The sequence below is a fragment of the Anarhichas minor genome, unplaced genomic scaffold (genome assembly GCF_050575085.1).
Source record: "Anarhichas minor isolate MPS153535 unplaced genomic scaffold, ASM5057508v1 ptg000001l, whole genome shotgun sequence".
Lineage (NCBI taxonomy): Eukaryota > Metazoa > Chordata > Actinopteri > Perciformes > Anarhichadidae > Anarhichas > Anarhichas minor.
This window is the reverse complement of record NW_027466447.1, coordinates 2,716,657-2,732,220: the sequence shown is the minus strand read 5'-3', so window position 1 is coordinate 2,732,220 and position 15,564 is coordinate 2,716,657. Positions and strand designations below refer to the sequence as shown.

The 15,564-nt window shown below is 42.1% G+C and overlaps 1 protein-coding gene across 2 annotated transcripts; it reads left to right on the top strand.

The window, feature by feature from the left end:
- The first annotated feature begins 234 nt into the window (after positions 1 to 234).
- rnpc3 (RNA-binding region (RNP1, RRM) containing 3) lies at positions 235 to 14,268 on the top strand. Of its 2 annotated transcripts, none has more exons than XM_076089135.1 (16): positions 235 to 425; positions 1,056 to 1,212; positions 1,304 to 1,351; positions 1,448 to 1,557; positions 1,986 to 2,075; positions 3,932 to 4,043; positions 4,749 to 4,817; positions 5,646 to 5,788; positions 6,006 to 6,131; positions 6,489 to 6,631; positions 8,800 to 8,988; positions 10,702 to 10,796; positions 11,019 to 11,077; positions 11,747 to 11,879; positions 13,642 to 13,719; positions 14,205 to 14,268. In XM_076089135.1, the coding sequence occupies exons 1-15, from the start codon at positions 421 to 423 to the stop codon at positions 13,708 to 13,710; spliced, it is 1,548 nt and encodes a 515-aa protein (XP_075945250.1). In that variant the 5' UTR covers positions 235 to 420; the 3' UTR covers positions 13,711 to 13,719; positions 14,205 to 14,268. The 2 variants fall into 2 exon arrangements, with proteins under 2 accessions (XP_075945250.1, XP_075945162.1); XM_076089047.1 differs by having other exon boundaries at positions 13,895 to 14,268.
- Positions 14,269 to 15,564: the final 1,296 nt, after the last annotated feature.

Below are 15,564 nucleotides of genomic sequence, written 5' to 3'. Positions count from 1 at the left end.
ATTATGCAATTTATATCAAGGCATTTGACTCGGCAGTCTCATTTAATTCTTCGGTACAAATGCAATTACGATACGATACGATTAAGATACGCTCAGTGACCAGAAGTCCCCACTTCGTTAGTTTCCCCCATCACACGTGCTATATCGAACAAATGTTACGGGATCGGACAATACTCCAGACCAGAATGTGTCGCTGCTATTTGTTGTCCACCCGAAATCACCGTAGAAGAAGAAGAAGACGCGGGCGGAAGTGGATATGTTTACTGGCTGCAGCCGCGTCAGGCTTGTAATGTAGCTTTATGTCGTCAAAGATGTCACTTGAGTTTTGAATTACTTGCTGAAACATTACCTGAATATACTAGTGGCTGCATCTAATGTCTTGGAATCATAAGGGGATTCACAGTTGGCCTCGGCAAAGTAATGAGGTAAATTCAACCTGGGGGTTTGCTGCACGTTAGCTTCCCTCACATATAGCACCGAGCTAAGGTTAGCGCTAGTCCTGTGTAGCACGGGGCTCTGTTCAAAGAAAATAAATTTAACTTGCTGATCAAAAAATGTAACGATACACGTCTGATAGACCATGACCTCGGATAATTAAGAAAGCATTGGGATTGGTTCTTTAATTCGGCAGTATTCGTTTAAAAAATAGCTAATGATTGACAAGGAAACCAATTTACTAAATTCACGTTTTCAATTGTAAGAATTACACATTACACTTGTAATTTAGCTACTGAAATATGTTAGTAATATTTCGTCCTCCTTCATGTGAGGGCCAAACGACACGGTATCACCAAATTAGTTTCAGGTTAGCTTCAGTGGTTATTGCAGGATTGTTGAAGTACTGTTGTTCAGGTCACTCTTTTATTTATATATATATATATAAATATAATATATATATATATATATAAATATAATATATATATATAAATATATATAAATATACTCTAATATTGTGCCAGTCAATAAAACTGAGAAAAACGAAGGCGTCCAGTGGACTGGTCGGTACTGTTACTGTTTTGTCTAACTGTAGCATCTCTCTGCCTGCTGTTCTGCAGGGAAATGGACAAGAACGAGGACCTGGTCCCAACACGCATCAATAAAACACTGCTCATCCGCCACCTGCCAGCCGAGCTCCGACAGGATGAGAAAGAGGACCTCTTGAAGTATTTTGGAGCCGAGTCGGTCAGGGTCTTCTCAAACACGGGTCGTTTGGTAGGTTGTGCCTCACTGACACCAAAGCTTTGTGTCTTGACATTCATTTGAGTCGCTGTCCTTTTCTGAGCGCGCTTTTCCATCTCCACAGAAACATGCAGCCTTTGCAACCTTTAGAAGCGAGAGGTCGGCAGCAAAAGTGAGTTCTTGTAGTCGTATGACATTTGACGAAGCCTTGCTTGTGTAAAGTTAGAGTTTTAAAGTGAATCTCATTGTATCATTGCATCTGTTTTAGGCTCTCAGCAGGCTCCATCAGTTAGACGTCCTTGATCATACACTTGTTGCGGAGTTTGCGAAAGGCCAAGATCATGTGACAGTATTAAAGGACCCACCGGTGTCAAACAGGTAAATTGCTTGATTTATATGGATTAACAAACGCCGTGGATCTGCACAGGCCGTAGTTATGACAAATGTTACTTTTGCACATATATGGGCTGTTAACATCCCTGTGAGATCGAGCCGGTGTTGGTTTCGGTCGTGTGGTCTTAAGATCCTGTTGTAAGCCCCACAGACCAGAAATTATTTCCCCACACATGGATTTTTATTTATAAATTGGCAAATATCAACTTTGACCAGACTCAAAATTGGACAAAGTTCAATTTGAACTGAAATCTACACCTAGTGCTTGAGTGAAACTCACTCAGTCTTAGTGCGAACACATTCTCAGCACCCAGCTAAATGAAATAAGTAGCATTAAAACACGTATTCATCACATCATCGCGGGTGAAAGCCACAGTTGAATCGTTTTTGTAACGTTTACTTTTCTTCTACAGTGGTAAACATGTCAAGAAAGAGCAGAGGAAACAGGAGACCAAGCAACCAAACATTCCCCTCATAGAGACCGGCGTTGCGCCTAACCTCGGGTGAGTGTTCAATGCATGTCTACAAACTGTTGTTAGCGAATCTCGATGTAGTCGGAGATGATTTCTGAAATCCTAATTGAGATGAGGCGTTCTGTTTTCATGACGTGTTGTAAATCGGTCTGTAAAGATGACATTGAACTGCTTCAGTTATACTCAGCAGGTGGTTTAGTGTGTCACTCTCTCGTGCCTTATACTCAAGACATCATGTGGAGCTCTGGTTTTTGTTCTCGCTCTGTCTTGTGAGGTTAAAACTAAATGATCATATTACGTTCTGCAGTATCAGGCCCCATGACCAAGGTGTTACCCATCCAAAGGATACTATATACAATTAGATATGCACGCATGACACGCGCTGTCCAAACCTGGTGTCCGTCGGTCTGAGTGTGCAGGCTAGCTGACAATAAACCTGGACCAGCATCTGAGAGCAATGGTCAGGAGCTCTCAGCGGCCTTGTGTCCAATTAGATGGCCAGGCCGCCATTGAGCGCCTGACAGGCCGTCTGTCCTGCCAGTTGGTGGCACCAGGTGGTCTTCGATAGGTCTCGCTCCAACACTGCCAGTTTATCCCGCCGTGTGCTGAAATATAATCTGGATCAGCCAGTAGTGTTCACCACCTCCTGATATGATGCAGTTTGGTTCCATACATTTCTTTAATTCTTATTGTTTATAGCGGTAGATCATTCTGGTGTCCTACAGGTGAAGTACTGCTAAGAGACATTTTCATTCTGACGAAGGTTAAACTCTGGGATGAACAAAGCAGCATAGTTTGATGTCTGACTGCATTTCATTTCATTACATTAATGAATGAATAAAATAAAAATCCTCTCTCATGGTTTCTGTAATTGTATATCTCAGAGTTGATATATGAATATAGAAAGTTTCTGGAAAATGAATTGAGAATTTGTCATCAAATACAATAACCGGACAGGAATGTAGTTAATCCAGTGATCAAATCATATAAAAGTCCAATATTAAGTCTTGTTCATTTGTAACATTGCCTACAATAGCCCAATCCTAATACAAGCTAAATCCCAAAGTGTAGCAGTTAGCCGCAAGTTCCTCAAAAACAAGCTAATTTATGGAGACGTTGATAATTAGGTTAACAATATGAAGGAACTTCTTGACAGACCAGGACATTAGCATAACTACACATTTGATTTTAAAACACTGGACCATTTAAAAATAATAATGTAATTTTCCCAATCATGGTGTTGAATGAGACACACACTCTTTGGCACTATGACTGTTGCTACATCTGAGACTAAAGGCTAACATCATACAATTAAAATGTTTGACATTTTTATGTTTCTTTCATTTATTTATTTTAAATTTCTTCACTTTTAATGATTGTGCTGACATGTTAGTTTTCACCTTGCAGCAAAATGAGCGTGTTCTCCCAAACATTGCTACACAGTTATCAGATGGATATAAATTTAGGCTGTTCTCACTATTTTTCTCAGTCCCAGCAGAACTGCTAACAGATTTATTTTGTGGCAGATTAAACAACATACACTTGAAGTCTTAGTTTATTAGGCCTCAGAGTGTGGGCTTCTAAAAGTTATTATTACACGAGGACCAGCTTTGGTGCTGACATGGCATGCTGCTCCCAACGTCCCTTAATGGCTGGGGTTCATATTTGTTTGCTGAGTGCTTGTCATCTTAAGAATGAGCTAGCTAGCTAACGCTCACCGGCTGGACCACATATTCATGCGTCTCCATTATTTTTGACACATTCTGTGAGTTGTTAAGTGACCGGGGGGGGGGGGGGGGGGGGTATTGTATTTTAGGCAGCCAGTTGCAGCCGCAGAGTTTCCTTTTAAGTCATTTTGTCTTTTCCTCTCGCTCTCTCTCCCACAGGTTGACATTTCAATCGAATCCAACTCTGAAATATTTATACCCACCACCTTCGAATGGCATACTGACAAACATATCGCATGTCCTCATGAGTGTGCCAAAGTTTTATGTTCAAGTGAGTATATACTGCTTCTTTTATATCATTTTGTTGGTCATCCATTACCTGCACATCTTTGATATGCATATGTTGGTCATCTGTGTGTGTGTGTGTTCTATTTGTGTCCCTGTTCCTGTATTCATACTTTCCCTTTTTTTTAGGAAAGTGGGAATTTGTACCAAAAAAAAAGCAAATGTGACAACATTTCGAGCCTTCAGATTCCCATTTTAGATGGAAATATGAATATCGCAGAGGTTTTTGAACTCCATCCAACCTCCTAAAGATCAAACAGCAAACATTTGCCTTTTAAATTTCAATTTGGGGAGCAAGTATTAATAATAAACCATAAGTGGGAGGCATGAGTTATAGGTTTAACATTTCCCTGGGAGCCGTTCTGCCTGGCTTTTCCCGTGCTGCCTGGCTTTTCCCATGCTGCTGATCCTAGCGTCGGCGTCTTGGTGGTGCTAGTGTGTCGCAGAGAAGCCGCCTCCGTGCTCAGCCTTACCGCCGCTATCTCACTTCAGCCTCGATCTCACCTCGATCCTCGTATTTTAAATGAAAATGCAAAAGCCTTGCAATCTGTTTTACACATGGAGCCCCGAGTTCCCGGCTGCCTGTTTGAGAGCAGCAGTATATTTATATTACCAGCTCCCACCCATCTTTTGGTATGAATCTTTAGATACAGCCGTCACCGCTCTAATGCTCTTGTCTCCAATTATGCAGGTACTGCATCTGATGAACAAGATGAATTTGCCGTGTCCCTTTGGCCCGGTCACTGCCAGGCCCCCCATGGTAAGCTTGTGTACATTGGATAAAGAGGAACAGGTTGTAGATGGTTTGGGTGTTATTAATATGATGTTAAACAAGAAATTCTGCGTTGTTATAAAGAGGCTATTATATAAATGTGTTGGAGGGGACGTGTCCAAGGATAGGAACTCGACTACTGAGGTTAACCAGCTCCAGAGGACCCTCAACCATCAGGGGCTTATTGGTTAAATCTCTCTCTCTCTCTCTCTGGGTTTTTGGTGACTCAAGCAGCTATGCATTGCCCCAAAGACCACTTCAGGGCCACCGACCATCTTTTACTTTTACTGAAATCAGTGCAGATGTACATGTGTGAGCGTTGTGTAAGGGTAGGTACATGGAAAAGCCCCGAGTACTGAAGGTAGACGGTGGACAAGCTTGTTTTTTTCTCGCAAATGTATAAATCTGAAATATTGCCTTTGGCTCTTAGAAATTATGATGGTCATTTTCACTATTTTCCATCATTTCATTAACCAAAAGATTCATTTAGGAAATAATCATCAGATTAATTGATAATGTTACAGCTCTACTAACTACACCACTTAGCACAGTCATCTATTATTATTGGTGGGGGGAATATTTGAGCACTTTGCATGAGTCTGAAAATAGTGTGACTCAGTTTAAGCCTCGTATAATTGATCCCCCCTGCTGTGATAATAAAGATGTAGCCTTCCATGCCTTTAATACTTGTATCACTTCTCCTACCTGCAAACCAATGAATCCCAGTTCTGACCAAAGACTGCACTCCTGAAGTCCGTCGGTTGAACCCAGAGGCATTTGCGAGCTAAGCCAGCTTGTTCTTTTCCTTTCCTGCAGTTTGAGCTCCTGCCTCCCGCACCACCCATGCCCATGCCTCCTCCCTTCCCTCCCGACTACCCGCCTTTACCAGAGGAGGAGATGGAGCTGTCCAGTGGAGAAGAATCCGAGTACGAGAGCGGGGACGACGAAGACAAAGAGAGGTGGGGAGCAGTAGTTAGAGAGGACTCATCTCTGCGTAAACATCTTCTCGAGGCATTTTGTTTTGCATTGCCGCTGCCGTTCGACGCGGTGTGTTCATGTGTCATTCACAAGTAATGTTTCTAGAAACACAAGTGGCTTGAAGAGAAAAGTCTTAAAACTTTTTTTTGTGCAAGGTAGACATTTTCTCCCTTATTCTCTCTCTTTGCTTTATTCCAGGATTGTTCGTCTGATGGGCCTGGTCAACCAAGCATGCAAGAGACCCCTGAGACCAAAAACAGCTTCAAAGAGAAAGAAGCCCAAGATCAAGGATCTACTCTATGCTCCCAAACCAGACTCTCAGAGGTACACCAAAGGCACTCGTGCATGTCACAGTCCTCATGCATAGACGGTATTCTTAGGCAGCTAAAAAAAAAAAAAAGGACGAAAAACCTCCAGACAATAGTCCTCATAAAGACAGCCTTTTGTGGCTCATTTGACAGTATTGTTTCAAGCACACGCTCCCTTAATGACAGACCACAAGCTCTGTTTCTAAACTATACGCACACCTCAGTGTCTCCGGGCTGCATGTCTGTGGAATGGGGAAGTATCTGTGGTGGACCAGAACAAAATAACGCAGCCCTGAAGCCTCTCCGGAGCCAGGTTTATTGGGGCTACTGTTTTAGAGGCTGCTGTTGAGGGGATTGTCTCTGCTGTCCTCAGTGCTCCAGTGCTGCAGCCCTCCGATGTGTTTGAGCAGCCCCACCCCGCCGGCCAGAGGAAAATCGAATTCCACATTTCGGTTCCAGAGGCGGCAGCCATAGTGGAAGGAAGTGGGCCCGGTCAGCCTGACGATGAAGGCGGAGGTAAGGGCTCTGCCGCTATGTAGCCTGTTGATTTTTTTTATAAATTCATTAATCATTTCGTGGCTGAGAAAAACTTCCATCACAATTTCCCAGAGCCCACGGTGATGTCCTTGAAGTTCTTGCTTGGTCTGAACAAAAGTTCTAAACCCCAAAATACTCAAACCGAGAAAAGCAGCAAATCATTTAAAATTTAAGAAGCTTGAATATGTTTTTGCTGAGAAAGGTGAATTATTTTTTTCTTCCTATTTATTGACCAATTCATTTTCTGATCATTTTAGCACGAATCATGACTTAAATACAGTTCTTTAGTTTCTATGACGTCACTTTGCTAGACGTCAACCATAGGTAAGGTCAAGTCAATGAGATCATTGATCTGTATTTGTAATGACTTTAATAGATAGATTAAAGTCATTAACTAACAATTATTTTCATTCACCCGAGTGTGGGAATATTATCTTAATAAATCCATCAATCACTTTCAATTTATTGTCGTAAAAATAGTGAAAATGGCTCATTGCAAATGGAATCGGCAAATATTTTAGAATTTTTGCTTGATAAATTAATTTAAATGTTAAATAGTTGCTCATCAATTTCCTGTCGCCTGACTAAAGGATTAGTCTGCTAGTCGTTCAGCTTTCATTTCCATTAATATCCACCTCTTATCTCTCTTATCTGTTATTGATGACCGGCATCTTGGGAAGGAACTTCGTGCCAATGCGCATTAGGCTAAATTGTACACGCCACCTTTTAATGTGGAAGTCCAATCAGCGGAGCAGCGGCCTGTCACTGAGATGAGAATAGCTGGTCCGGCAGTACATTAGAAAAGTGCACCGCCTTCTGTCTTCGGAGGAAGAAAGGCACCATAAGGATTTGATTATTCCCATACATCATGTTTATTATCGCGGAGAAGCAGGAGGTGGTTTGATACTCATAAGTTAAAGCCCTTACCATGGAGCCAAGTGTTGCACAGCAGTATATCACAGCAGAAAGGTTTTTTTTACCCATTATCTGTATGAGAAAATGTCATTGGGGGCACAGTCTGTGTTACTTGTCAGCTGTGCAGCTCCCTGTTTGCCTTATCGGCCCTCTCTCTCTGGCTACAACTTCACTCCCCGGCAAGCCCCCGAGAAGTAAAATAGATCTCAAAGTCAAACACAAAAGAGGCGGGGGAAAGATAAACTATGACAGGTGGCTTTTTGGATTAGTCTTGTTTTGGGAAAGGTGTGGGGGGGGTTGTGTGATCCGATAAACAAGCTATTTAAATGTAAAGGGGAGTTGGGGGGGCAGATAAGGAGGAGGATAATTTTGAAAGCAGGGATCTAGTTCTCTGCCGAGAGTGTATCAGAAAAGCTCCCCAGCACTTCTTGCTCCGGTACACACACACACACGAGATTTCTTTGCCCCTCCTCAGATTTGTACAGGCTCACTGCTCTTAGTGTGTGTGTGTGTGTGTGTGTGTGTGTGTGTGTGTGTGTGTGTGTGTGTGTGTGTGTGTGTGTGTGTGTGTGTGTGTGTGTGTGTGTGTGTGTGTGTGTGTGTCAAAAGTCTGCCGGAGTTATCCTTCCCCGCTGCCTTTCAAACTCATGTTTACAAAACAGGAATGGCTTTTGATTTGATTACAGTTCTTTATTTGACAAAGACTGAATGTGCTTCCGCCTCACTCTTGAGACCGTCGTCTTCAGCGCGACCAATTCAACTGTAGCGTTATTTCCAGCAAAAGACGTCATTCGCCGCGTTTAACCGCCCCCCGACGAAGAAATCCCTGTTTTCAACTCGGCCAGTTTGTAATGAGGCCACGGTTAGGAATGTTAAACAATCAATATGTTAAACTGATTTCGACCAGGAGGATTTGCATCCGCTCTCCCATCCTGAGCGTGTTCGGGTTCCTGAAGACGATAAACATTGTGGAAGTAATTACTTCACCATCTGCTGTTGTGAGAGACTTTGAAAACTTCCATCTGTGTTTGTGCTGTAGGGAGAGCGTCCTCTTCCTTGTTTCGTGTCATAAAGCAGCCCGGCAACGCGCGTGTGCGTCCAACTTAAGTGACACGTAATACGGGAGACCGCTTAGCCGCTGCCAGCGTTGTTGCCAAAACGAATACAGCGACAACTTGACGAGTCGGTTGTGAATGTGCTGCATCGGGTTCAACTTCTTGTGTGCCCTGCAGAAGCGGATGAGAGGGAGCTCACCCCCGGCAGCAGCAGCCAGGAGGTGGCGGAGGCGGAGGGCTTCGGGAAGCTTTACCCCAGCGCACCGGCGTCCCAACAGCAAGAGGAGCACAGCGACGACGAGCAGGACCTCCCCTCAGACGTCATCTCCAGGAAGGAACTGGAGAAAGGACGGCTGTCAAGAGACGGTAAACACGAAGGGAGGCTCTTGGTCCGTTTCACTCTGGGTGCTTTTTATTTACTCCAACCATAAAAGACTTGGATGTGATGGGAAGTGATAACATTAGTGAACTGACCAACAGAACTGATCTTAAACCGCTGATTAGAGACAGGAAGTCAATAAACTAGACCTGAGACTTTAGTTTTCAAATCTGAGAAAAAAAAGCGGCCATATCAATTTGCATTTTCCTCTCAGAAATGCTGCTCTGTGTAGAAGTGATGCGAGTCAAATAAAAGCAGCAACAGCGTTCTGTTTGAAATGCATATTAGAGAGATTTGGCTGTTAGCGAGAGCAGCCACGGCGGCTGAACAAAAAAAAAAAAAGCGCCAACTGCAGAGAATCAAACGTGACAAAAGAAACTGAGATCCATCGAGAGGAAGACGAGCTAAAAAGTTCAACATCAGCATTACATTTTCTAAGATGACAATCACCCCACGATGATGAGGAGAGATGTAAAATAGTTGTTAGTGTGCTGCTGGTGGTTAGCGGCCGTCTCAGCCCAACGCTGAAATGCTAAACATCAAAGATTACGTGTTACCAAAAAACAATTCAGGCAAAATCACAAAGGGAAGTGGAGTAATGTACTCCGAACGTCGGCCATTTCTATTGATGTAGCGTCATCTGAATCTGTTCACCTATCTCATCCGTGACATCTCCAGACTCAAGCAGCTGTCTTTAGCCAGACTGACTGAATGTGGTCAGCTAAATAGATGTAGTTGGATATATATATATATATCTATATCTCAAAGGAGAATGAATATTGGACTGACATGGGTTATTCGACACGAATACAGATGTTCCATATCTGCTGAATGTCCAAATAGGCAACTGTTTGCTTACGAGCTGGCAATAACAGCTTAAATGGTGATAATGTGTAGATGCTGTGTTTACAGGTCAAAGCAGGCGAATGAAGTCAGTTAGTGCAGATTGAAGCATATTATAGTCCTTATGTAAGAAAATACATTGAACTTTGGTGTGTTGACGATGGCAAAGTGAAGATATTCCATCTCTTTAAATGCAAACATTGAAAAAACCTGCAAAGGTTGATATCAATATTCATACATCCATTCACATCAATATTCTCCGTACGTTAGAAACATATTTATGGGTTATTGCGATTACATTTGCAGCTTTGCGAAATCAAATCCTGTCTGGTTCTTATAGTCTCTGAAACCTTTCACCACCTGAATCTCTAACTTATTTCTATAATGTAAATCTAAGAACATAATAAAAAGTGAAGCAATGATCTGAAAATAATTCAAATGTGGCAACATTTCTAAATGATCTCCACATTCCTAAACGTGTCAGCTAATATGGATCCCTGTTCTTCACTTGGTGAGCCAGATTACTTTTAAGTGTAATTCTTTGTTCTTCCTCAACCGGCGCACGATGCTCAGGCATGTTTTCCATTCCAATAGCTGAAATATGATTCGTCCAAGTCCTTTCTACAATGCAGCGGCTGCTCGGTGCTGGGATCAAACATGCAATCACTGCTTTAATGTCTCCGCTCTTCAATCCACCCCGTCTTAAATAAAACATTTAGCGGAGGGTATTGAGTTGCAACGACTTTGAATTTACCTTTATGTATGTACGGGCAGCTCTGTGATGATCCTTTGTACCTGTATTTTTGAAATGCGCCTTGCATCAAGTTGTCTTTCTTCTTCTCTCCTTTTTAAAACAGAGATAAAAAGGATGTCTGTGTTTAAACACTATGAACCGGGTGAGCCTACCTGCAGACTGTACGTGAAGAACATCGCAAAGCAAGTGGAAGAGAAAGTAGGTCCTTTTTATAGCACTCGACCCACTTTGGTTTACTGGATATGATGCTCATTCTGGAGTTTTCATGTATTGCTTTAGATCATTATATGTCATCATATGTCATTCTTTATGTTTCCTCTATGAGGTGTGAGCATTACTTCTGCATGAACCACAGAATCGACGATGCATTCATATTCATTTATCGACTATTTTTCCTGATACGCATCATTTGTCTTCCAGGACCTAAAGTACATCTATGGGAGATACGTCAACCCTTCATCAGAGGCCGAGAGAAACATGTATGTAACCCGACCAGAGCAGATGCATCCTCTTCACTGAACTTCTTATCCACGCGGCTCGCGTGTCGCTTCGCCCCGTCCAATCTTCATGAGCTATTCTCGACTCCAGCAATTTGTCACTTTCCTCTGAGAGTTTTTAGTAATTCATGCTGACTGAGTGTTGTGTTATTAATAAGCACCTAACCTGACATAGAGAGCACGAGGGACATTTGATGTTTGCGCATCAGCAGTACTTCAAATGAATATTCCACCTGAGTCATCAAACCGAGCTTATGTTATGTAGATGGACTCTGAAAATAGATGTAGGTGATGAACAGGAAGCTGCAGCTCTGCCAGAGAAACAGTTTGGCCTTTGGTAACCTATCTTTCAAGGGTTACTGCAGACCAAATCTTAGTTGTCCTGAAACATTTTTAAAATTGAACGTAGTGTTCACGATTGTTGCTTCTCTTAGGCTTAAGTTGCAAATCAGTAAAAAACCAATTGGTTGGAATAGAAACCGGCAGCTTCTCGGGTCTCAGGGACACACGATTGACAGCCACTGTTTTATACGGTCACAGCAGCAGATCTTATTTTCTGATTGCCTCTCATACTGAATATCTACACTATAACGTCGACTCTGCTAGGCTGTAAGCTCGGAGTGATAATGATGTCTTGGTTTTATTTCTCAGGTTTGACGTTGTGTTGATGAAGGAGGGGCGGATGAAAGGGCAGGCCTTCGTGGGACTCCCCAGTGAGCAGAGTGCAGAGAAAGCCCTGCGGGAAACCAACGGCTACGTTCTCTACGACAAGCCCCTCGTCGTCGTATCCTTTTACCGCCTCTCGCAAGATGAAACGAGGACGAGATCTTATCAGGAGGGGAAATCAAGGCTTATCTGGAGGAGTTGGACACAGATTCTACACACACACATAGATAGATATATATCTATATCTATATCTATATATATATATATATATAGATATATATATATATCTATCTATCTATCTATCTATCTATCTATCTATCTATCTATCTATCTATCTATCTAACGTGTCTAGGCTCATTTTGTGGTGTAATATTCACTTCACAAGGCCATTTTCTATTACATTTAGGAGATAGAAGCACAATATGTCATAGTATGTGGAAGGTGTTGCCCACAAGTGACCGATTGAGAAAAGAAAGCTGCAGACCTGGTATATACGATGCACTGAACATACGCAGAGGGCCAGTTAAGGAGGTGGTGTGTGTTGAATATTAGGTGGACGCCTCCCATCACAGATGTGTTGGCCCTCCAAAGGGCGAGGACTCATTTTCTGGCAGCCCTGAACCGCCACCTGCTCTTCCTCAGCGCAGCACCGATAATTGCACATCAACCTTTGAACTTGTCTAATGGAACAAGGCTATTGATTTTTGAAGGGTGTCTTAATGTGCATCCCATAACCAATTAGCTTGGCGACGGCATATTAGTCTTCCAGTTCAAAGAATAAACAGCAGAGTCTGCAATGTCATTTATTTGGAGACGTCCTGCGTGTAGTCGCTATGTGGCAGGTCAGGCGACCGTTGTCATTTAGTCACCATTCAGCCATTAACGACGTGGTGAGCAAGCTTTACAATTTGCTTTGCTAACGGCCCTTTTTTCCCGTTTGTTTCTCAAAATATACCACTCCAAGTGTGCTCAAAGGGTAACAAATAGAACTCAACGCGTGTTCTAAGGTAGACTTGGATTGTTTTTAAAGGGTTTATTCTATTTGGAGCATGAAAGAGTCGAGTAAGGTTCATTTGGGTGCAGATGTCTTTTTAAGCAGTCATAGGCAGAGGACAGCCGGTCGCAGTTTAGAGTCCCTATAATGATTTTTTCAGTGCTAGCTAGAGACCGCAGCACGACACTTGCCAGAGAATCCTCAAACAACCTGCTACAAAAATAAGGGAGCTGAAAGAAGAAACCTGCGTGAAATGCTTGTAGTTTAAAGGGTAAGGTCTAGCACTGCAGTGACAACCTTTCACACATCTGGCCCCTCCCCTTTTATTTCATCCGTCACTGAGGTACTGGGCTCAGCAGAGAAGGTGACCCGGGCTCTTTAAAAGGTCCGTCTTTTGGCCAGTAGTCTTCTGGCATTTCTACGCAAACAGCCGCGACCTTTAATCAAATTAAATTCATACGAGGTGGCAAGTGTCTCGAGGAAGAGGGTCCCCTGTGGCTTCAAGCTGCTGCATACAAACACGATTGAATGGGAATATTAAATATAAGTCTGTGATTATCAGTCTGTGAACTCTGGCCGTAAGCTGAAATTGGCTTTGCAGTGAGGTTGGGGGTTCTGGTGTATATCATCATCTGTGGGGCTATTGGTGTATTAGTTTGGTAGATAGATGGGTATACATTTGAAGTATTGGAGGTTACTAATGGGACCAGATGAAGGAGCAGATCTGTTGCCCGTATAGGATTATGGTTTCCACGTGCTTCCCTTACTTAAGAGAAGCTGGAAGGTCTGGCCTGAAAAAGAAGACGCTTCATCAGGCCAGAGTAAACCTTTTGCCCGTTTAATGAAAATGTTTGCAGCCCCACAGACCTTAACTATGAACTCCCAGCAATTCGCCCGATCTGCCAAACCAAAAGAAGACAACACGGTTACCAAGAGAGGACCAAAGCATCGATGAACTCAGCAGGTGAGTGAGAGACTGCAGCGTCTGCAAAGAGAGAATGTTCTAATGAAAGCCATAGTGTCATCTGTTCTGTGTGTGTGTGTGTATATATATATATATATAAATAAATAAACAAGCCTTATTACTCTTGTAATGGTGTTTTCTTTTTACGTTTGTGTTTACACTTTATTTATTCAAGATGCCAAGGCTTGATATTGTGGCCCAGCAGAACCATTTGTATCCTTATTCTGGCATATCCTTTGGAAGAACAAATAGCAGAGAAAATGGGGGCAGTTTATTTGTAGTTATTGTGGCACAATTGGAACTTGAAACAGCCTGGATTGTAGTCTAAATTTAAAAAGACTGACTGCCGTGCTTTGTTTCTGTCGTCTATTGTCTCTTACAGTATGTGCTCTGAAACACTTAAAGTGTAGACTCTGTAAGCCTGTGCTATTTGAGTCTCAAACGTCTCTTTACATTTCTCTCTACCTTGTTTGACTGATTTTCAGGTGATGGTCGTCGGATGTCATCTTCGTCTTTTATTACTAAATAAAAAAAGCTATTTTATTAAGATCACTTTTGTCGTGTTTTCTGTCAACCACAGCTTCAGACATGTGTCAGTATTTGTGGGGGATCGCTTCAGCTATACAATAATAACTGATCATCTTTAGCCCCAAACTGAAAGTCTTGGCCGCAGAGCGAACACGTCCTGCGGGAGGTACAGGGCCTTGCAAAAGTATTCAGTGTTCACCTGTTCTGTTGCATTACAACCAGGAAGTAATGTGCAGTTTATATGGATGTCATTTAATGGACCTAAAGAAAATAGTCCAAATTTGTGAAGTCAAATAAAAAATAAAAATTGTCAAAAAAAACTGAAAAGTGCTATGAAGCCACTAATTAAGCTTGTGTGCTTCTAATTACTCTCAAAAGTCACATAATTAGTTAAATTGAGTCCACCTGTGTGCAATCAAACTGTCACATGGTATAACGGAGCAACATTCAATCCATTAGTACACAACAGACAGAATATTGCACCACACCAAACCTGCCAAGAGGGGACCAACGTTTGTTTCACCTAACCAATTTTGACTATTTTGTTTAGGCCTATTACGTAAAATCCATTTTAATTCCAGGTTGTATTGCAACAAAATCGGGGGTGAATGCTTCTGCGAGGCGAACTGGGTACATGTCAATCACAGCTAAATTAAAGTTTGTGCTGTCTGATCTTTGAGACGTCAGATGAGGGAGAACATGAAATTGTTGTGGTGAACGGCAGGCCGAGTGTGGTCTGGTTTGACAGAAATGTGAGCATCAGAGAAACTATGCTGGGATGTGTTTTCTATACTAGGATGGATGGAGCTTGTTGGTACACCTATACAAACACACACACAATGTAAATGTTATATAGAAGGATAAAGGGCCAGACTGATTTAATAGCTTGGTGTCCTCTTACTAAATTGTTCTCTAAATTCTCAAGTGATGGGTAATATTGGACTTTTCTCCAGGTTCACTTTATTTTAGTCGATTCAGTCAAGGGTTGGTTTGTCACTCGCTAGCTAATGCTGCTCTATATTAGAAAAAGAAAAACATTTAAAACTGATTGTTTAAATGAAAATTGAAACTGTAATATTGTTGTATTTAAAGTAGTGCTTATAGTGTTACTGTTCAATGAAGACTATGAGACAAAAACCCAACTTTAGTTTCATTTCAAAGGCAATTTAAAGTTAAGATTTTCACAAATGTGATGTCTAATGATTTATATAAATCATAACAGTCTCTGAACCTCATGTCTGTTTCCCCAAATCCCATTCAAGCTTTACTTGTGTTTCAGCTCAGTGATCCTGTGGCACCAAAACCAAACTGACTGCT

Bases quoted from the DNA above. Each gene is read 5' to 3' on its own strand.
- rnpc3 (XM_076089135.1), top strand. The intron at 2,076-3,931 runs GTGAGTGTTCAA...TCTCTCCCACAG, and splicing joins GGCGTTGCGCCTAACCTCGG to GTTGACATTTCAATCGAATC. The intron at 4,044-4,748 runs GTGAGTATATAC...CCAATTATGCAG, and splicing joins TGCCAAAGTTTTATGTTCAA to GTACTGCATCTGATGAACAA.